The 22,885-nt window shown below is 44.5% G+C and overlaps 2 protein-coding genes across 3 annotated transcripts in view; one reads left to right on the plus strand and one right to left on the minus strand.

Moving 5' to 3' along the window:
• Nucleotides 1-22,885, minus strand: part of LOC135537251 (transcription factor EB-like) — a 181,824-nt gene that overhangs the window by 113,785 nt on the left and 45,154 nt on the right. The gene's annotated exons all lie outside the window — the stretch shown is intronic.
• Nucleotides 1,755-10,809, plus strand: LOC135537246 (transmembrane protein 183A-like). Of its 2 annotated transcripts, none has more exons than XM_064963428.1 (8): nucleotides 1,755-1,855; nucleotides 6,105-6,194; nucleotides 6,298-6,468; nucleotides 6,744-6,903; nucleotides 7,107-7,287; nucleotides 8,602-8,691; nucleotides 8,813-8,971; nucleotides 9,597-10,809. In XM_064963428.1, the coding sequence occupies exons 3-8, from the start codon at nucleotides 6,303-6,305 to the stop codon at nucleotides 9,777-9,779; spliced, it is 939 nt and encodes a 312-aa protein (XP_064819500.1). In that variant the 5' UTR covers nucleotides 1,755-1,855; nucleotides 6,105-6,194; nucleotides 6,298-6,302; the 3' UTR covers nucleotides 9,780-10,809. The 2 variants fall into 2 exon arrangements, with proteins under 2 accessions (XP_064819500.1, XP_064819499.1); XM_064963427.1 differs by lacking the exon at nucleotides 1,755-1,855 and adding an exon at nucleotides 2,274-2,493.

Consider the following 22,885-nt stretch of genomic DNA (forward strand, 5'->3'; position numbering starts at 1 on the left):
TTCCTCTTTGTATTGAAGGGAGGGACGAGATCCCGATACCTGGCCACACCCGTGCTTACTGGAAAAGGACCAAGGCAGCGTGTTAGCCGGGAGGCGCACGGTTTCCCGGTGCGTGTGCATAGCCCGGTGCGGTACATCCCAGCGCCTCGTATCGGCCGGGCTAGAGTGGGCATCGAGCCAGGTGCCATGAAGCCGGCTCAGCACATCTGGTCACCAGTGAGTCTTCTCGGGCCGGTGTACATAGCACCAGCCTTATGCATGGTGTCCCCGGTTCGCCAGCACAGGCCAGTGCGGCGAGGTGGAATAGCCCGCACTGGCCTGGCTACGGTGAGCATTCAACCAGGTAAGGTTGAGCAGGCTCGGTGCTCAAGAGCTCCAGTCTGCCTTCACGGTCCGGGTCTGTCCGGTGCCACCTCCACGTACAAGCCCTCCGGTAGCAGTCCCACGCACCAGGCTGTATCTCTGTCTTCTCCCTACAGGTGCTCCCGCCTGTCCAGCTCTGCCAGAGCCTTCCTCCTCTCCAGCACTGCTAGAGTCTCCCGTTTGTCCTGACCTGCCAGAGCCACCAGTCTGTCCTGAGCTGCCCGAGCCGCCAGTCTGTCCTGAGCTGCCAGAGCCGCCAGTCTGTCCTGAGCTGCCAGAGCCGCCAATCTGTCCTGAGCCGTCAGTCAGCCAGGAGCTGCCAGAGACGTCAGTCAGCCAGGACCTTCCAGAGCCGTCAGTCAGCCAGGACGTGCTAGAGCCGTCGGTCAGCCAAGAGCTGCCAGAGCCGTCTGTCAGCATGGAGCTGCCAGAGCCGTCAGTCAGCCAGGAGCTGGGTCGTGGGTGTTTGTTTCCGTGTGAGTGTTTGGGCCACACGCTACTGTTTCGTTTTGTTCATATCGTTTATTGTTTTGTTCCAGTGTTCAGTTAGTTTGATAAAAAGACATGAACACGCTGCAACTTGGTCCTCCTCTCTATCTCCAGACAACATCCGTTACAATACTGGAACCAGAGAGCCTGGCACTGACAATCATACAATGCTCAAAGTCACTTAGGTCACTTGTGTTGACCATTCTAATGTTCAATTGAACAGTACCTGAATGCCTCGATGCCTGTCTGCTTGCTTTATATAGCAAGCCACGGCCAGGTGACTCATTGTCTGTTCGAGCGAACCATTTTCATGTATCTTGTCAGTTTAGGGTTTTGAACTTGCAACCGTCCCTGTCCAATCGTAACGTGGACAAAGACTAAGAAGTGATGGTTGGTTACTAGTCCAACGCTCTAACCACTAAGCTTCCAATAAATATAAGGGTGTGTAAAGACAGTATATGAATAGAAAAGGTGTGTACAGCAGTAGTTACAGTATATATATATATATATATATATATAATATATATATATAACAAGTTTTTATATATATATAACAAGTACTAAAACAGTATGTAAACATTATTAAAGTGACCAGTGTTCATTGACTCTGGACTGTAAATAGGGCAGCAGTCTCTAAGGTGCAGGGTAGAGTACAGGGGTGGTAGAAGGCTAGTAACAGTGACTAAGGCAGGGTTACCTTGCTCAAGACCTGCTGTTTTTGACACCTCTCTCCCTCTCTCCATCAACCGCACCTTTTGTCTCGACCTCGGCTATGCTCGGCTATGAAAAGCCAGCTGACATTTACTCCTGAGGTGCTGACCTGTTGCACACTCGACAACCACTGTGATTATTATTTGACCCTGCTGGTCATTTATGAACGTTTTAACATCTTGAAGCAAGATCTATCCTTAATGGCCATGTACTCTTATAATCTCCACCCGGCACAGCCAGAAGAGGAATGGCCACCCCTCAGAGCCTGCTTCCTGTCTAGGTTTCTTCCTAGGTTCTTACATTTCTAGGGAAGTTTTCCACCATGCTTCTACATCTGCATTGCTTGCTGTTTGTGGTTTTAGGCTGGGTTTCTGTATAAGCACTTCGTGACATCTGCTGATGTAAAAAGAGCTTTATAAATATATTTGATTGATTGATAGATGACCAAATCGTTATGTTTAGGAAGTCAGTGTGCTACAATGGTTTCATAGTAGCCTACCGTGTCTCTCTTCTGCTACTCTGTAATAAGAGTTGAGATGATGAAGTAATCCTTTGGGAATTTAACTCTACCTCCATCCAGTGAGAGTGAACAGACTAATCTGACTGGCTCAATGACCACTCAGAAGACGTCTTGTCCAATCAGATTCGAAAATTATGAGCTAGCCATTGAATAATGATACGAGAAAGTCTCGCGTGATGTAACATACGTAAACTCACTTACGTCAGTCCCATGATGGCTGAAGATCCTGGAGGAACATTTTTCAATTTCTCTCCCACTTTTTTATTTTTCTCTTTACCTCTGCTTGTCATAGAGACATGGCAGGATACACAGCCTCGATAAGCGGCCACAGACCCTTGTTACCGCCATGCCCAAGAAAGGGAACCGAAAACGGCTGAAATTTCGGGCCGGGGACGTCTGCTCGGAGTCAGGTACTGTAGTTAGCTTGCTAAAGCTAACTTGTTTACCCACCGGTAACAGGCCGCCGTACGTAATCTGTAACGTACAGTGGTGCGCAGAGTGGGTGGGTCCTCGAGAACGAAAGTTAAACCACCCGATTCTACTACCATCATTAATATTCAATACATTGCTAGTTCTTATTAAGGATAATTTCAATGTTAGACATAAATAGAACGTTCAGATACAAATATGTAGGCCTATTTCTGGTGGATGTCAGTCAGACATACCCACCAGTTGAGTATAAAAGTAAACGCTAAATTGGGCGTAGCTACGTCCGACTTTGGTATCAGAATTTACACCTGTTGCACCAACCTAAAATAAAACCACTCGTCGCTAAATCCGGTGTAAGCAATGCGCGTTCATGATCATTTATGTTTTATAGTGATGGTTACTCGGCAGCGCCTCTATGCGTGCACGTTTTCCTTACCCTCAACTGGATGGATCAATCAATAATTACTGTTGGAATGAATATCACTGATGAAAATATTGGAATAAAGTAGTCTAATGACATTGAAAGCATGTATCAAATTGTTCCTTACCGAAGCTCCGAGTCATCCAACCGTTTTAAATACTTTAAATCAATAGCTGTGTGTGGTGAACTCTAATTTCAGCTCTTAATGATTGGGACAGCGTAACTGGTTTGAAACAGGCGTGGGGACTCGTCTCAATACCTCCATTTTGTTTTCACATACACTCCGTTTGGATATTTGGTTACAATAATGCAGGGGTTAATGTTAGCCAAATTCAGGTGAGTATTCATGATGATTACCGTCTAACATTGTTATGAGAATATTTTGCTTGTATGTTCTGTAGCCTATAAATTCCATGGTGAAGGAAGTCGGCAAGGCCAACAAGTGGCCATGGCAGCTCATCTATTAGTCTGATAATATCTGAGACACTTTTAGAAAAGCCTGCAGAGGTTGTGAAATACTCACATCCTTTTGAAAATATAGTTCGCTATTATTTTCTGTCCATATCATGAAATTGCACCCTACTCCTGCTCGCTACTAGGCATTCAGTCTACTCCTGCTCCCTACTAGGCAAAGAGTCTGCTCCCTACTAGGCAAAGAGTCTGCTCCCTACTAGGCAAAGAGTCTGCTCCCTACTAGGCAAAGAGTCTGCTCCCTACTAGGCAAAGAGTCTGCTCCCTACAAAGGCAAAGAGTCTGCTCCCTACTAGGCAAAGAGTCTGCTCCCTACTAGGCAAAGAGTCTGCTCCCTACTAGGCAAAGAGTCTGCTCCCTACTAGGCAAAGAGTCTGCTCCCTACAAAGGCAAAGAGTCTGCTCCCTACAAAGGCAAAGAGTCTGCTCCCTACAAAGGCAAAGAGTCTGCTCCCTACAAAGGCAAAGAGTCTGCTCCCTACAAAGGCAAAGAGTCTGCTCCCTACAAATGCAAAGAGTCTGCTCCCTACAAAGGCAAAGAGTCTGCTCCCTACAAATGCAAAGAGTCTGCTCCCTACAAATGCAAAGAGTCTGCTCCCTACAAATGCAAAGAGTCTGCTCCCTACAAAGGCAAAGAGTCTGCTCCCTACAAATGCAAAGAGTCTGCTCCCTACAAATGCAAAGAGTCTGCTCCCTACAAATGCAAAGAGTCTGCTCCCTACAAATGCAAAGAGTCTGCTCCCTACAAATGCAACGAGTCTGCTCCCTACAAATGCAAAGAGTCTGCTCCCTACAAATGCAACGAGTCTGCTCTGCTCCCTACAAATGCAACGAGTCTGCTCCCTACAAATGCAACGAGTCTGCTCCCTACAAATGCAACGAGTCTGCTCCCTACAAATGCAACGAGTCTGCTCCCTACTAGGCAAAGAGTCTGCTCCCTACAAGGCAAAGAGTCTGCTCCCTACTAATGCAAAGTCTGCTCCCTACAAGGCAAAGAGTCTGCTCCCTACAAATGCAAAGTCTGCTCCCTACAAATGCAAAGAGTCTGCTCCCTACAAAGGCAAAGAGTCTGCTCCCTACAAATGCAAAGAGTCTGCTCCCTACAAAGGCAAAGAGTCTGCTCCCTACAAATGCAAAGAGTCTGCTCCTACAAATGCAAAGAGTCTGCTCCCTACAAAGGCAAGAGTCTGCTCCCTACAAAGGCAAAGAGTCTGCTCCCTACAAAGGCAAAGAGTCTGCTCCCTACAAAGGCAAAGAGTCTGCTCCCTACAAAGGCAAAGAGTCTGCTCCCTACAAAGGCAAAGAGTCTGCTCCCTACAAAGGCAAAGAGTCTGCTCCCTACAAATGCAAAGAGTCTGCTCCCTACAAATGCAAAGAGTCTGCTCCCTACAAATGCAAAGAGTCTGCTCCCTACAAATGCAAAGTCTGCTCCCTACAAATGCAACGAGTCTGCTCCCTACAAATGCAAAGAGTCTGCTCCCTACAAATGCAACGAGTCTGCTCCCTAAGTCTGCTCCCTACAAATGCAACGAGTCTGCTCCCTACAAATGCAACGAGTCTGCTCCCTAAAGGCAAAACAAATGCAACGAGTCTGCTCCCTACAAATGCAACGAGTCTGCTCCCTACAAATGCAAAGAGTCTGCTCCCTACAAATGCAACAAAGAGTCTGCTCCCTACAAATGCAAAGAGTCTGCTCCCTACAAAGGCAAAGAGTCTGCTCCCTACAAAGGCAAAGAGTCTGCTCCCTACAAATGCAAAGAGTCTGCTCCCTACAAATGCAAAGAGTCTGCTCCCTACAAATGCAAAGAGTCTGCTCCCTACAAATGCAACGAGTCTGCTCCCTACAAATGCAACGAGTCTGCTCCCTACAAATGCAACGAGTCTGCTCCCTACAAATGCAACGAGTCTGCTCCCTACAAATGCAACGAGTCTGCTCCCTACAAATGCAACGAGTCTGCTCCTACAAATGCAACGAGTCTGCTCCCTACAAATGCAACGAGTCTGCTCCCTACAAATGCAACGAGTCTGCTCCCTACAAATGCAAATGCAACGAGTCTGCTCCCTACAAATGCAACGAGTCTGCTCCCTACAAATGCAACGAGTCTGCTCCCTACAAATGCAACGAGTCTGCTCCCTACAAACGCAACGAGTCTGCTCCCTACAAACGCAACGAGTCTGCTCCCTACAAATGCAACGAGTCTGCTCCCAGTCGTAGTTCATAGAAGGGCTTACAGGGTCCAACAGGTAGAATTTTTAGGTCCGGCATAGATCACATTTTACATCGGACATAGAGTTACAACCAACTGGTGCAAGCGGCCTCACTACTAAGGGGCATCTCAGTAGTGTAGCTAGACTTATTCTCCCATCTTCCTTCCTCTGCTGTGTCCTGAAAAAGGTGCAAGGCCTTGTTCCAGCCGGTTCGAGGGCATGAAATCTGTGATGCGTTGTGGGTAAAGTAGTTAATTATGATGTAAGGTGATTTGTTGATTAGTCAGTAGGCGGTCGCCTACAATGTTGAACATTCCCAAAGCCAAAAGTGTCTGACAATGCTTTCACCTAACCAGTGTTATCAGGTCAGTGATGACAAAGGAAAAGAAATGAGGGGAGCAAGAAGTTGTAAAATATGACTATTGAGATGCACCCCATGCCACCCTTTGTTATTGTGAGTGATTGGTAAACTGCATCTTCTCCCCTCTTGCAGTGACAGTTGCTGATTTCGCCAATGCCGACCCAGCCGTTGTGAAGTCGGGGAGGGTAAAAAAGGCCGTTGCCAATGCAATTGAAAAAGAAGGTAAGAGCGTCATTCAAAATGTTTCCATTTGTTCTACAGACATTGTGTTCAATGGATAAACCACATTATTGTGCTTACTAACTCCACACTGTTTGTCCTGCAGTGAAGATGTTGTGTGGGCTAGAGGGGTCGCAGGGTTCCGTACAGGAGGTGTTCTCGTCAGCAGCCACCCTCACCGGAGACACCCTGGAGAGTAGCGACGACCTCGACCCCGGGGAGGATGGAGAGAACGAGGCCAAACAGGCCCGCAAGAAGAAAAACAAGAGGAGGAAAGGTACACTTCACCTCCGTCTCTAGTCATGCGTTGAAAGAGTTGAGGACTGCGTTTCATTCCAGAGGGTTGCTCCCGTTCCCCTGTACTCGTTCATGCTCCTTCACAGATATTATAGCGTAACTGGGTCGGTAATTGCAATAGGCTGTGAACTAGGCCATCTTTTCTTTCACCTATCCAGTCGTCTCAGATCCGTAAAGGGAAGTGAACAAGGACAGATGAGTGTGAACAACTTTCCTGACTATAACAGCCCATTGATTGACTGTCTGTTTTCCCAGAGTGCAGCGAGTGCAGTGATGGGGAGGACTACACAGTGGATATCTGGCTGGTGCTGGCTTCCTATATCCGTCCAGAGGATGTGTGTACGTTTGCTCTGATCTGCAGAAACGCCTGGACCGTCACCTGCACTGCTGCCTTCTGGACCAGACTATACAGGCGGTAGGTTTAGACCCTCTCATTCCCACAACCTATTTTCTAGGTGGGCTCCCACGGCTCTTGACTTGAATCTTGGGAAGTCAGATTCACATTGCCCTTGAAAATTGGCACCTGAAGGAGTTGAACCCTTCTTATTTACATATGCTGTTTCCCCGCCTCTCTCTATGCTCTCACTTTCACCTCCCTTTCTCTTTCTCCCCCCATAGACACTACAGTCTGGATACTCACCTGCCGTTTCGTCTGCAGCCAGACACCATAGCCCGAAAGCGTTGTCTACGGGCTCGCGTGATTCGTTCCCTCTTCCACCTGTATGAGCCATTCAGCTCACGTGTCTCCCTGAACCCCGCCCTCCCAGAGTCCACGCCCACCACACTACTCAACTCCAAGGTAAAGAACCAAGATGGCGCAAGCAGGGAAACAGGCTAGCGGTTTCCAAAGAGCTATTCGGTTTGTGGACTTTGAAGTTCTCTCTTTCTTATTTGTATCCTGAGAGGGTCTGGGTACTTGATCTGTGCTGTAACTCACTAATCCTACTCCATCAAATTCTGGCGTTAATGGCCACTTGACACTTGTGCAATCAAGTCAAATTGTATTGGTCACAGACGCGTGTTTAGCAGATGTTTTGCGTTTGTAGCAAAATGCTTGTGTTTCTAGTTCCAACAGTGCAGTAATATCTAACACATTTCCCAACAATACACACATCTAAATAAAGGGCTGGAGTTAAGAATATATAAATATTTGAACGAGCAATGCCAGTGGCATAGACTAAGATACAGTATATGAGATGAGTAATGCAAAATATGTAAACATTATTAAAGTGGCTAGTGATCCATTCCTTAATGTGGCCAGTGATTTCTAGTCTATGCCAATAGGCAGCAGCCTCTAATGTGCTTGTGATTGCTGTTTAACAGTCGTCTGGCCTTGAGATAGAATCTGTTTTTTAGTCTCTCGGTCCCAGCTTTGCACCTGCATTGATTTCGCATTCTGGATGATAGCAGTGGCTCAGGTGGTTGTTGTCCTTGATTATCTTTTTGGCCTTCCTGTGACATTGGGTGCTGTAGGTGTCCTGGAGTGCAGGTAGTTTGATGTGTTGGGAAGACTGCACCACCCTCTGGAGAGCCCTGCGGTTGCGGGCGGAGCAGTTGCTGTACCAGGAGGTGTTACAACCCGACAGGATGCTCTCGATTGTGCATCTGTAAACGTATGAGGGTTTTCGGTGCCAAGACAAATTTTTTCAGCCTCCAGAGGTTGAAGAGGCGCTGTTGCACCTTCACCACACTGTCTGTGTGGGTGGACCAATTCAGTTTGTCAGTGATGTGTACACTGAGGAACTTGAAGCTTTCCACTTTCTCCACTGCTGTCCCATTGATCTGGGTAGGGGGCTGTTTCCTGAAGTCCCTGATCCGCTCCTTGGTTTTGTTGAGGTTATTTTCCTGGCACCACTCTCCCAGGGCCCTCACCTCCTCCCTGTAGGCTGTCTCGTCATTGTTGGTTATCAAGCCTACTACTGCTGTGTCTTCTGCTAACTTGATGATTGAGTTGGATGCGTGCATGGGTGAACAGGGGGTACAGGAGGGGGCTGAGCACACCCTTGTGTTGTCCCAATGTTGAGGATCAGCGAAGTGGAGGTGTTGTTTTCTACCTTCACCACCTGGGGGAGGCCCGTGCTAAGTTAAGTTTTACCCATTTTCTCCTCTGCAGTGTCTGCTGTTCTGGGTCAATAAGGTTGTGGGCACCAGGGGGTACAGACCTGATCCTATGTGGGAGTTCAACTTCAAGTTTGTGAAGCCGGTATGTATTCATGCCGAACTGTCTGAAGGACACTAGTGAAGCATGTTTAGTTTGAATTTGAAGTCAAACATTTGAATTGTAATCAGGGGTATGGTAGTTTCTATATGTTTCTGTCCACTAGGCGGTGAGGTGTAAGGGTGGTAATGCCACCCGGGGTCTGCTGCTGCCCCGTCAGTATGAGGAGGTCCATGCTAACCCAGACTCAGACTGCTACCTGCTGCAGGTCACCACCCTCAACTTCATCTTCACCTCCGTCGTCATGGGGATGACCCTCGCCCTGGTCAGTACACCACTCTCCCTGGCTTTCACACTGAATTAACTCTGTTGTCTCCATCCATGAAGTTGCATTGTTAAAGGCCCAGTGCAGTCAAGTCATTTTTTTTCCTGCGTTTTGTGTCATATTGTACAACAGCTGATGAAAGAAAGACTTTAAAAGGGGAACAAATGTGGTCAGTATCATTTCCTGATTGTTGTTGGTTGAAAATACAATTGACACCTATAATCAGCAGGTTTGCATGGGTAGAGTTGAGGTTTGCCTGGTGACATCACCAGGCGCTGTAAGTTAATAAACCAACAGAGTTTCAGACCTCTGCCAATAGAAGCTCGTTGTCAGGTTACACATCCCTTCCTTTAGGCCCCTCACTCAAATTCTTGCTTGAGAAATCGTTTTTGAAAAAAAGTGATTTTTGTTTATTTTTGACGATTTCTCTGAAAACCGACTACAGTTACATACTCAATTGTTACCTAGAAATGATTTGATATTGATATAAAAGAACAGCTGCTTTGGGCCTTTTTAAAATCCCATTATGTGGTTGTAACTCGTAGAGTGGGCCTGTTTTTAGGATAGGCAAACCTGTGTCTCCGGTCTGTCTAACCCACTATGTCTGTCTCTGTTCCCTTCCCAGTTCAACATCAACGTGAGCACGGACATGCGTCACCACCGAGTGCGCCTGCTATTCCAGGACTCTCCCCCCCAGCGGGGGAGGAGGGGGGAGCAGGGGGGGACACAGGTGGTGCTGGATCCTGTACACAGCGTGAGACTCATGGACTGGTGGCATCCGCAGTACCCTTCCTCCCCCTATATCTAAAACCCATGTCTCATTGCGTGTAGAACCCTCTTACTATCCCACACACACATTACACCGGTTTACTCCTAAAACCCTGACTGTACCGTCTGCCCGTACACCTAGAACACCCAGTATCCCCTTACACCAAAAACCATCCACATTACCCTGTCTCCCTGTACAGCCAGAACCTTGCTTCAGCTCAACCTTCTACAGCCCCAGACACAACACCTACCTCCTCAGTACCCTAGCTCTCCAGAGACAAACCCTCAATACCTTCCAATCCCCTCACATTGCCTACCCTCAGACCACCCTACAAGTTTATGTTGAACAGATGCAGAGACAATGTCATTTCTTTAATATGTCCTCCTTTCTGTAACTGCTAAATCTTAGTTTAAGGCCATTTTTAAACGGGAGACTTTTGATTTTACATTTGTTTGGCTGTAATTCTAGTTTGGCTTTCATGATGATTTTTCTGCTTGTGTAATTGTATTTAATTTGATACCTGTAATCATTGGAACTTTGTAAATCCCTACACCTCCTCAGGAAGGAAGGGGGTCTGAAGGCTGTAATGGGAGCACCATTTTATATCCTGCTTATGTCTGTGCTAGAATGTTCCTGATTTGGATTTATGAACACAAGGCCAGTCTTGTATGTAAAAAATGATCAGTAGAAGCCAGTCTTGGCTAATTTCTAATGAGGTGGTATTTGAAGAATCAACATGTAATACCCACAGGAGACCGGATGGCAACTCTCTTCTACTGTTCACTCGTCGTCCAATCAAAATGCAGTTCAGAACATTAGTGTTTGATTTTAGTGTGAATATAGAAGTTTGTTATCGTGTGCAGTGGAAAGCAAAGCTTTTTGTTGATGATCAGACCTGAAATTGCTTCATTGTAAATTAATGTATAGCTGGTTGACCTTGTGAGGGACATATGTATGTTTGGCTGTGAGAGCCAACCATCATTTCAGTCCCCATGTAAAGCCTGTGGATGCTGTCTATGTGATTGTATGGTCAACCTCCTGTACTGAAATACACCTGGAAAGAACCTCCTCCATTTTGTAAGATTTTGTTTTTACAGATTTAATTAGACAATAGACGTCAACGTAACATTTCCACCGACATAGATCCACCAAACTAGACGTGGCATTGGCAAAGACTGAATAGAACCCCCCTACATGCTGTGCTGTATTTGTCAGGAGAAATGAGGTTTCCTACTATCATATGTTTTGCATATGGTATTACCTACTTCAAATGTAAATGTGGATATACAGCATGAGGGGTAAACTAATGTGGAAATGAATACAGTACTAGTCCTATGTGTTTCCTTGACAATAGTACCCTCTTCTGGTCAACTAAGAACATGGAAAGTGTCAACTTTTTGAAGCACAATGAGAATGTTGCTTATACATTGATTTGGGTAAAACAATTTAAACCATAGCAGTAGAAAGAAACTCCACAGGATCACACAGGTGACAGGTAGCCTAGTGGTTAGAGCGTTGGGCCAGTATCTGAAAGGTTGCTGGATTGAATCCCCGAGCTGACAAGGTAAATATCTGTCCTGCTCCTGAACAAGACAGTTAACCCACTGTTCCATGGTAGGCCGTCATTGTAAATAAGAATGTGTTCTTAGACTTGCCTAGTTAAATAAAGGTAACAAAAATGTTGCAATATTGATATTACAGAAAATGACATCTGATCAAAATTAATTAATGCGGGATCCACAAAGACCCCCTCGGGCAGGGTTCCTCAACTGGTGGTCCATTCTTATTTGGACCCCCAAGTTTTCTGAGGGGGATCATTGTTATTTTTTTTACAGACTTAAAAACACTAGAAAATCCGCTTCAAAGGATTTTAATTTGGCTGTGGCTTGTATGTATGTACATATATATATATATATATGTAGGCAGACATGGAGGCATTCAGTTACTGTTCGATTGAATGTTACAATGGGTTAAACAAGTGACCTAAGAAACTTTGAGTCGGGCCAGGCGTGCCGGTTCCTGTAGCTCAAACGGCCAGCCTCCTGGGCTTTTCACATGACAGTGTCTAGAGTTTCCCCAGAATGGTGTGACAAACAAAACAAAGTTTGTGTCGGTCCTGGGGGTCGAAACAGCTTGTTGATGAGAGGTAGAAGGAGAATGGTAAGAATCATGCAAGCTAACAGGCGGGCTGCAAATAACGGCGCAGTACAACAGATCCATTCCGTTTCAATACCATGCTATAATTGCAACACACATGCATTAGTGAGAGGGAAGGCAAGGAAGGGGTGCATTATTGTAGGCCTATGCTCCATTTGAAATATTGTCAGGCAGTCAGGAATGAGTGACCATTAAAGCCAATCCTGGGGCAACCATGTGCTGTGTGCACTGACAGTCAACGGGCATAACGTCACTCTCCCGAAATACCCGTCCAACAGAACTTCATCCCCCAGAATTCCCATCACGCCCTGCCATTGGTGGCCGGAGTTGTCACAAGTGCATACAGGTGACCAGGGACGCTCCGAACTCCGCTGACAACATCACAGCCAGCGGGACTAAAAACAATCAGCAGCTGGAGAGCCACGGGAGAGTAGCAGCCATTCTACTGAAATTATAACAACACACAAAGACGCTTCTTTAATTTATATATTTTTGCGTAGTATGTGTGTGAGGGTCCCAGCCGTTCCGCGGACAGTATCGGAGCGCACTGGTGGAAGAGCCACCTAGTTTCCAGAACCTGACTCTAACTTCGTATCGTCTGACCTTCATAGCGGGTAAGTGATATTCCACTGCTGAACTTCTGCTGCGCACTCGCACCGCAAATCCACCACAAATGGGTCAACTCTGGAAAAGTCACTGGGTTGCATGTGTTGTGCGCCATAGTTCAACAGAACTTTGAAATAGATTTCATGGTCATCTTGAAAGAGTGACAGTTATTTAGCTCGAGCGTTCACTGACACTGCTAGATAACAAAGCATGTAATTCTTTATAAAAAAAGGGCTTATAGTTTTAGTGCATTGAAAACACATTTTATAAAACATTGTTTGCCTAATAAACAGTATCCTAGGCAACTATATGTATTTGTTGATTTCAGTTGGTAGTCTAGTCAGCTTTTTATTGTGAAGTTATTGGTATTTTTCTTTAAACATTGACAGCTACCAACATGGTATGATCAATGTTTATGCTATGTTTAGTGCACTTTCTCCTGAACTGTCAAATTCAATATCCTACCCAGATGCCTTTGCCATTTATGACCAACCGCTGGTTTCCGTTCAACGCAGCGCAGAGAAGGACTGGCCACATTGTTGAAGACACTATCCAGAGCTATACTGCTGCTATGTCCAAACCGTGTTTGTGATACTCAATACATGTAACGAGAACTGCTGGAAAGCTGCGCGCGGGGGACCAAACAGAGCCGAGCAATGGCCTCTCCTTCGCGCTCTACCGCGCGATCTTTCCGCTTAGTTACGTACAGGGTGTGTTTGTTGTATGTGAGTGTGCATGTAGGCCATCATGTAGTAGGTTATGTTTGTGTTTATATATACCAGGAAGGTCATTTTTACCTCGGTTTTGTTGCGCAATGTGAATACTTCTCACTAAACTGTATGATGATTGCTTTAACTCGAACAAGCTACGTCACGGCCAAAGCCCTGTGATATTGAGGGATGTCACATTATGGGTGGTGGTCTTACAATACTTGACTGCTGCACCCAATGTCATCTGTTTGGGGTTTACCCGTTGAATATTTAGGAAAGATATTCAGTGCCTTACCAGTTCTCTCTCCTCCCTCCTTATCCCCTCTTTTTCTACTCCTTATTTCCCTCAATGGGAAGAGAGAGTGCTCCTACGCTTAACTCGCTGTTGTCCATACTAAGCCTAATAAATGTAATACCATGAATATGACTAATACCTCATTGTAATAACACACAATGAGACTCAGAGGAATGTTGCCTGACCCTTCACTGGTCCATTTGGTCATGCAGGCCATTTAGGACAATCGTGTTGAAAGGTCATTTGGTCAGGCCGAGTCAACTGGCCTATTGTCCATCTCACTATTATCTGACGATACACCACTGTTATTTTTTAGAGGAAATCGCCCATTCTCACCCTGACTCAACCACTTTCACTATCAGGCCATTTCTCAGAAAAGTCTTTATCAGTGTGACCTCAAAGCAACCTACTGACATGGATGCATGTTCATATGGTCAATATCAGCAGGAGACAAGTCAAGTTTCAAGCAGAAACTGTGGAAAAAATGATATCTGAGCCGTTTCTGGAGGTAGTGGCAGACAGTTAAACTGGTATAACTCATAATTAGTTACTAATCTTCTGTAATTCTATATCGCATATGTATTTCTACAGGTCATCAGCTGCACCGCTGATGGTGAACATGCGGTAGACTACACCCAGACTCTGTAAATTAGTGTGATATGTTGAACATGCGGTAGACTGCACCCAGACTCTGTAAATTAGTGTGATATGTTGAACATGCGGTAGACTGCACCCAGACTCTGTAAATTAGTGTGATATGTTGAACATGCGGTAGACTGCACCCAGACTCTGTAAATTAGTGTGATATGTTGAACATGCGGTAGACTGCACCCAGACTCTGTAAATTAGTGTGATATGTTGAACATGCAGTAGCCTACACCCAGACTCTGTAAATTAGTGTGATTTGTTGAACATGCGGTAGACTGCACCCAGACTCTGTAAATTAGTGTGATATGTTGAACCCAGACTCTGTAAATTAGTGTGATATGTTGAACATGCGGTAGACTGCACCCAGACTCTGTAAATTAGTGTGATATGTTGAACATGCGGTATGTTGAACATGCGGTAGACTGCACCCAGACTCTGTAAATTAGTGTGATATGTTGAACATGCGGTAGACTGCACCCAGACTCTGTAAATTAGTGTGATATGTTGAACATGCGGTAGACTGCACCCAGACTCTGTAAATTAGTGTGATATGTTGAACATGCGGTAGACTGCACCCAGACTCTGTAAATTAGTGTGATATGTTGAACATGCAGTAGACTACACCCAGACTCTGTAAATTAGTGTGATTTGTTGAACATGCGGTAGACTGCACCCAGACTCTGTAAATTAGTGTGATATGTTGAACATGCGGTAGACTGCACCCAGACTCTGTAAATTAGTGTGATATGTTGAACATGCAGTAGACTGCACCCAGACTCTGTAAATTAGTGTGATATGTTGAACATGCGGTAGACTGCACCCAGACTCTGTAAATTAGTGTGATATGTTGAACATGCGGTAGACTGCACCCAGACTCTGTAAATTAGTGTGATATGGTGAACATGCAGTAGACTACACCCAGACTCTGTAAATTAGGAAATCACTATTTGAGAAATGCGGATAGATGGACCTTTGTTTGGACGTGGAGGGATGCCTCTTATAAGCCCTGTCTGTCTGCAACACTCCCAGCATCCCCTCTGTTCTTCCATACAAGACGACTAACCTAACTTGTGTTCCATGATGAGCCGGGTTCGACGCCCAATGTGATGTAAAAATACTATAAGTTGAACACAATGTGCAGGTGAATGAGGCTGAGGTGAGATCAGATAGATACTGAAGACAGTCTCTCCTCTCTGTGACCAATGCTCAAGATAAACAACAAGTCACAGATCATTGACAGGTACCTACAGTAGTGGCAGAGCACGCTCCACTCTCTGCTGCGTTAGTTCACACACACACACACACACACACACACACACACACACACACACACACACACACACACACACACACACACACACACACACACACACACACACACACACACACTTGAGTGCTAACACGTTCAGCTGGGGGTCAGAGGACATATGGGAGGTAGAGGAACGACAGGCCTGGGGCGGCCATGTTTGTTTTGATGCGTCTGACTGACTCCAGATCAGATACACACTGACAGGACAGACAGGCTTGGAGAGAAGGTTACTCTGACACACACACACAGACTGGTGAATCCAAGTGTGTATCAGTTTCTGTTGGTACAGTCATGCACCGTATAGGCCTACAGTAGACTCAGACTGAGTCGTTTCTTTCCATTGTGTTTGTTTAATATTGGCCATGTCAAGGTTCATTCTAAATTTCCATTCTCTTGGCGAGACACAAACCCCACTTCTCTCTCTCTCTGTGTGTGTGTGTGTGTGTGTGTGTGTATGACTGTCTGTGCTGTAGGTCATGAATTAAGAAAATGTATATTGCCAATGACATATGAGAGGGGACAGTATTGCTAGCCCTTTCTTTGTCATATTTGAATGAAGATATTGAATGACTGTCTGGTATCTGAGGTCGGACATCTTAATATGATTTAGTTATGAAACCATTGAACTAAATCCAGGTACACAGCCATTGACCTGCTCGCACAGAGACGTGTGTGTGTGTGTGTGTGTTGGGGCCAGTTGGGCCTTTTTCTGTTAATGTGTAACCTGATCTGGACTGTCTCTCTCTCTCTCTCCTTTCTCTCAAAGACAGCTGATTGTGTGTGTGGGGGGGGGGGGGGGGGTGAAAGGTCAGAGGCTGTTGAAATCAAACTGATCAGCTTGGCTTTCAAAACAAAATGCAGCTGCAGAACACAAACTACTCTTGGAACATTTCAGTCAGCAGAACTTCACTGCAGGTCATATTGGGGACATGGTTTGATAACCTTCTAGTTTACCTGATGCCTCAAATCAAATTTTATTTGTCACATACACATGGTTAGCAGATGTTAATGCGAGTATAGCGAAATGCTTGTGCTTCCAGTTCCGACAATGCAGTAATAACCAACAAGTAATCTAACTAACAATTCCAAAACTAATTTCTTATACACAGTGTAAGGGGATAAAGAATATGTACATAAAGATATGAATGAGTGATGGTGCAGAGCAGCATAGGCAAGATACAGTAGATGGTATCGAGTACAGTATATACATATGAGATGAGTATGTAAACAAAGTGGCATAGTTAAAGTGGCTAGTGATACATGTATTACATAAGGATGCAGTAGATGATAGAGTACAGTATATACTGCGCCTTCTTCACGATGCTGTCTATGTTGGCGGACCAATTCAGTTTGTCTGTGATGTGTATGCCGAGGAACTTAAAACTTACTACCCTCTCCACTACTGTTCCATCGATGTGGATAGGGTGTTCCCTCTGCTGTTTCCTGAAGTTCACAATCATCTCCTTAGTTTTGTTGACGTTGAGTGTGAGGTTATTGTCCTGATACCACACTCCGAGGGCCCTCACCTCCTCCCTGTAGGCCGTCTCGTCGTTGTTGGTAATCAAGCCTACCACTGTTGTGTCGTCCGTAAACTTGATGATTTGAGTTGGAGGCGTGCGTTGCCGCGCAGTCGTGGGTGAACAGGGAGTACAGGAGAGGGCTCAGAACGCACCCTTGTGGGGCCCCAGTGTTGAGGATCAGCGGGGTGGAGATGTTGTTGCCTACCCTCACCACCTGGGGGCGGCCCGTCAGGAAGTCCAGTACCCAGTTGCACAGGGCGGGATCGAGACCTAGGGTCTCGAGCTTGATGACGAGCTTGGAGGGTACTATGTTGTTAAATGCCGAGCTGTAGTCGATGAACAGCATTCTCACATAGGTATTCCTCTTGTCCAGATGGGTTAGAGCAGTGTGCAGTGTGGTTGAGATTGCGTCGTCTGTGGACCTATTTGGGCGGTAAGACAATTGGAGTGGGTCTAGGGTGTCAGGTAGGGTGGAGGTGATATGGTCCTTGACTAGTCTCTCAAAGCACTTCATGATGACGGAAGTGAGTGCTACGGGGCGGTAGTCGTTTAGCTCAGTTACCTTAGCTTTCTTGGGAACAGGAACAATGGTGGCCCTCTTGAAGCATGTGGGAACAGCAGACTGGTATAGGGATTGATTGAATATGTCTGTAAACACACCAGCCAGCTGGTCTGCGCATGCTCTGAGGGCGCGGCTGGGGATGGCGTCTGGGCCTGCAGCCTTGCGAGGGTTAACACGTTTAAATGTTTTACTCACCTCGGCTGCAGTGAAGGAGAGACCGCATGTTTCCGTTGTAGGCCGTGTCACTGGCACTGTATTGTCCTCAGCAATTCAACATATTTCTAGTGATCGGCTATCAGGAGCACATATTTACTGTTTACACCTCTATTTCCTCAGAAAGGTGCGTGTCACCTGTGAGACAGAACCTGATGGTCTTGTTCCAGGGCTCATCTTATGTCTGTATCCTGTTTGCTGTGTGTGTGAGCTGTATTTTCTGGCTTATTGGACTAGTGTCCACATGGAAGCAGTGGTGACAGGGTTCATTTACTAAAACACAGGCACCCAGAGATGGGGTCAGTGGTGCCTGTGATCGTATGAGAAAGAGCAGCAGGTGTGTGTGTGTAAACACAGCTCCATCTCTTTCCCCATTCCATGTGGAACCGAGGACCCAGAGCCCTAAAGAGCAGGAGCAAAAGGTCTCCCATTAAGGCCGGCCCTGGTTCCTAGAAATCTGCTTATTTTAACACTTCCGTGCGGTGCTCTGAGCTATCTGTTTACTTTTACTAGAATGCATTCATGGCTGAGGCTTCAGTAGCACACACAAGGTCTGCCATATTGAGTGACATCACTTACATTTGGCAGGTTTCCATTGACCCAGGTTTATGCGACAAAATCCTTGCGAAAATGTGTAATGGAAACGGCAGATATAGGATACATTCGAAAATAAATATAATTTTTTTAATCTGTTCGACAGGGGTGGATTTTTCTTTAGTCGAACTTTATTGCGACCAAATGATGATGGAAACAGTGTTTTTGAATAAATTATTATTTAGAGAATCATTTTGAAGGTATGCCGGGTAATTCATCACGTATCTATAAAGCTCCACTTAATATTTAATTATAAATACTTAGACTTTGTTCTTGCTAACTACATTTTTTCTGCAATCAAAAAAGGCCCAACTGGCACAAACCATTCTCATGTGCCAACATATCATCACGATCCATGCCATGGTAAAACCTGCATTCCCGTAGAGTTTAAATGATTGGATGGGGAAACTTGCTTCCGGCCAACTAGAAAAGCAAGACAAAGCAATTCAGGCTTTCTTGAAGGTCAGGACAACGATTGGCACATGAGAAGGATTTGAATATGGCAAATATTAGTCAGTTTTTGCTTTCTCTCCATGCTGTCCTTTGCTGGCTACCTGAGACATGAAACAGATAGGTGGGAGGGCATTATTAACGCCTAAATTGATCATGTAAACACTTCAACCACTTAATCTTCTTCGACACTCTAGGTTTTTATGAATGAATGTATTTATTTTGGTCTACCATCATTACGCTGAGTTGTTTTTATCATCACAAGATGCACCATAGCAGGTAATTGTCACATCTATTTTTCTATGCAAACGTTCTAAATGTTGACAAAAAAAAATCACTGGACAAGTTAATGGAAACATTGCTACTATGTAATAACTACTACATCCTACCTACTATGTAATAACTATTACATCCTACCTACTATGTAATAACTATTACATCCTACCTACTATGTAATAACTATTACATCCTAGCTACTATGTAATAACTATTACATTCTAGCTACTATGTAATAACTAATACATCCCACATATGTAATAACTAGCTACTATGTAATAACTACTACATCCTAGCTACTATGTAATAACTACTACATCCTAGCTACTATGTAATAACTACTACATCCTAGCTACTATGTAATAACTACTACATCCTAGCTACTATGTAATAACTACTACATCCTAGCTACTATGTAATAACTACTACATCCTAGCTACTATGTAATAACTACTACATCCTAGCTACTATGTAATAACTACTACATCCTAGCTACTATGTAATAACTACTACATCCTAGCTACTATGTAATAACTACTACATCCTAGCTAATAAATACATCCTAGCTACTACTACTACATCCTAGCTATATGTAATAACTACTACATCCTAGCTACTATGTAATAACTACTACATCCTAGCTACTATGTAATAACTACTACATTCTAGCTACTATGTAATAACTACTACATTCTAGCTACTATGTAATAACTACTACATTCTAGCTTCTATGTAATAACTGCTACATTCTAGCTACTATGTAATAACTGCTACATTCTAGCTACTATGTAATAACTGCTACATTCTAGCTACTATGTAATAACTGCTACATTCTAGCTACTATGTAATAACTGCTACATCCTAGCTACTATGTAATAACTACTACATCCTAGCTACTATGTAATAACTACTACATCCTAGCTACTATGGGAAATAATGATGTTGACCTTCAATGATTTGCAACCGAAGTAACGTACAGTGCATTCAGAAAGTATTCAGACCCCTTAACTTTTTCCACATTTTGTTACGTTACAGCCTTATTCAAAAATTGATGAAATAGTTTCCCCCCTCATCAATCTACACACAATACCCCATAATGACAAGCAAAAAACAGTATTTTAGAGGTCTGAGGTCCTGACCGCTCTGGAGCAGATTTTCATCAAGGATCTCTCTGTACTTTGCTCTGTTCATCTTTCCCTCGATCCTGACTCGTCTCCCAGTCCCTGCTCTGAAAACATCCCCTCAGCATGATGCTGCCACCACCATGCTCCACCATAGGGATGGTGACATGTTTCCTCCAGTTGTGACAATTGGCATTCAGGCCAAAGAGTTAAATCTTCATTTCATCAGACCAGAGAATCTTGTTCCTCATGGCCTGAGAGTCTTTAGGTGCCTTTTGGCAAACTCCAAGCGGGCTGTCATGTGCCTTTTACTGAGGAGTGCTTCCGTCTGGCCAAAAAGGCCTGATAGCTGCAGAGATGGTTGTCCTTCTGGATGGTTCTCTCATCTCCACAAAGGAACTTTGGAGCTCTGTCAGATTGATCATCGGGTCACCTCCCTGACCAAGGCCCTTCTCCCCTGATTACTGGCCAGCTCTAGGAAGAGTCTTGGTATTTCCAAACTTCTTCTACTTAAGAATGATGGAGGCCACTGTGTTCTTGGGGACCTTCAGTGCTGCATAAATGGTTTGGTATCCTTCCCCAGATCTGTGCTTCGACACAATCCTGTCTCGGAGCCCTATGGACAATTCCTTCGACCTCATGGCTTGATTTTTGCTCTCTGACGTGCACTGTAAACTGTGGGACTTTATATAGACAGGTGTGTGCTTATCCAGGTCATGTCCAATCAATTGCATTTACCACAGGTGAACTCCAAGTTGTAGAAATATCTCAAATAAGATATTTCTGTTTTTAATTTTTAATACATTTGCAAACATTTCTAAAAACTTGATTTCGCTTTGCCATTATGGGGTATTGTGTGTAGATTGATCATTTGTTTTATTGAATCCATTTTAGAATAAGGCTGTAACGTAGCAAAATGTGGAAAAAGTCAAGGGGTCTGAATTCGTTCCAAATGCACTGTAGGGTGACATATCTAACAATTGTGGGAAAATTGATTTCCACTTGGTCCCTAACATGCACTGGCATATTCTGCCAATCACTACTGTGTTCTCCTCTTCCTTTTTGTTTTAAAAACCAAAACACCAGGGACAGACAGACACCTGACCAGGGTGATGTGTTGAGATTGGGTGGGTGGGGGGGGGGTTTTGAAGCATGTGCTGGATGTATGACACTACTTCCTCTTCTTAGCCCCGTCCTTAGGGTCCCCACTTCCTCTTTCTGGGTCTGATATTTTGTGGTCTGTGTATCACCTCTTTGCTTGGTAGTAGTCATTTCTGAGCCTGCAGGAGTTTTTCCTGACCACATGACCTTAAAACATTTTGGGCCCACATTATAGGCTACAACGAGTTCTTCCTGGCCAGCTCTTCTGGTCACTAGAAACTCCTGACCCTGTAAACTTTTCATAGCTAGTGCTACCAAATGTTTCCATATAATATAGCCTACACCATCACAATAAAGACATTATTTATTTTAGACAGATCCAAGGAAACATGATATGAAGAAAATGTAGTCTATTTCAGAAGAACAGAATAGCATCTTCTGAGTTGTCCTTATGTTAGGTCCTGATCTGGCTATGCCAAATGGCTATGGGCTACACTAGTTAATTTAGCAGACGAGATTTGCTTAGAATTCCATGGCGTTATTTCATAGTTTGAAGAATACAATTGAACATAGCTGAATAAAATAGAAAGTATATTTTCTCCAAACGATTTGAGGGAGTGAACACATGCGGCTATTCTGTGTTGAGAGGTTAACAAAGACACAGGTCCTCCTATATGCTTCATTTAGAGATATTTATGTAACTTTAGTTGTGAAACATGTTGGGCTGTATGTTTTGATGTTTAAAACATTCTAAGGCAGCATGATGAGACTAATGATGTTTTTTAAAGTAGCATGAAAGGTAGGAGCTCTGCTTTGTTTTTTTGATACAGGCTGTACACACTTCATCAGTCTCTCATTCACAATTTGACAAGCACTTTATAATGCTTCGAATCTCCCGGCTGCATCCCCTTTGTGTGGCCGTAACGCCCAAATGAATCCATGCCTTTCTGCCCTTGGGCTGAATATAATCATTATAATTCCCTTCTCCTGGCTGCATTGTATTAATTTGACCTTTATTTAACTAGGCAAGTCAGTAAAGAACAAATTCTTATTTTCAATGACGGCCTACCAGGGTTAACTGCCTTGTTCAGGGGCAGAATGACAGATTTGTACCTTGTCAGCTCGGGGATTTGATCTTGCAATCTTTCGGTTACTCGTCCAATGCTCTAACCACTAGGCTATGCTGCCGCCCCGGCTGCGTGCCTAAGCACCTCTCACTCAAATGGCTCTTCGTCACTTGATCGGGTCTTTCTCAGAGGTTACAAGTAGAGACAGACACCGGGGATGCAACTGCGTGTGCATCGTTATCCAATTCTGAGGTGTATATTGAAGATATTGGAAGAACTGTCCACATTTACTTTTCATCAGCCAACAAGATGTGTAGGTCTAACGAACAGCAAAGCACTAGCCTATCTCAATCTACTGTCCCCCACAGTACAAAAGTTGATCTATTCTGTGCGAGAAATTAATATTCCAAACAGTTGTGGGATGTGATAGATCCCAAATGAATACAACAACTAGCATAAACGGTTTTAAGCAATGAACCTGACGCAAAAGATGAGAACATTTACCTTAAAACGTAG

This window comes from Oncorhynchus masou, unplaced genomic scaffold, assembly GCF_036934945.1.
Source record: "Oncorhynchus masou masou isolate Uvic2021 unplaced genomic scaffold, UVic_Omas_1.1 unplaced_scaffold_732, whole genome shotgun sequence".
Taxonomy (NCBI): Eukaryota; Metazoa; Chordata; class Actinopteri; order Salmoniformes; family Salmonidae; genus Oncorhynchus; species Oncorhynchus masou.

What these genes read in the sequence shown, in the direction of transcription:
- LOC135537246 (XM_064963427.1), top strand. Translation starts at nt 2,430, where the DNA reads ATGCCCAAGAAAGGGAACCGAAAACGGCTGAAATTTCGGGCCGGGGAC. An exon ending in GGACGTCTGCTCGGAGTCAG is followed by an intron (nt 2,494 to 6,104) that starts GTACTGTAGTTA and finishes CCCCTCTTGCAG; the next exon opens with TGACAGTTGCTGATTTCGCC. An exon ending in CAATGCAATTGAAAAAGAAG is followed by an intron (nt 6,195 to 6,297) that starts GTAAGAGCGTCA and finishes TTTGTCCTGCAG; the next exon opens with TGAAGATGTTGTGTGGGCTA.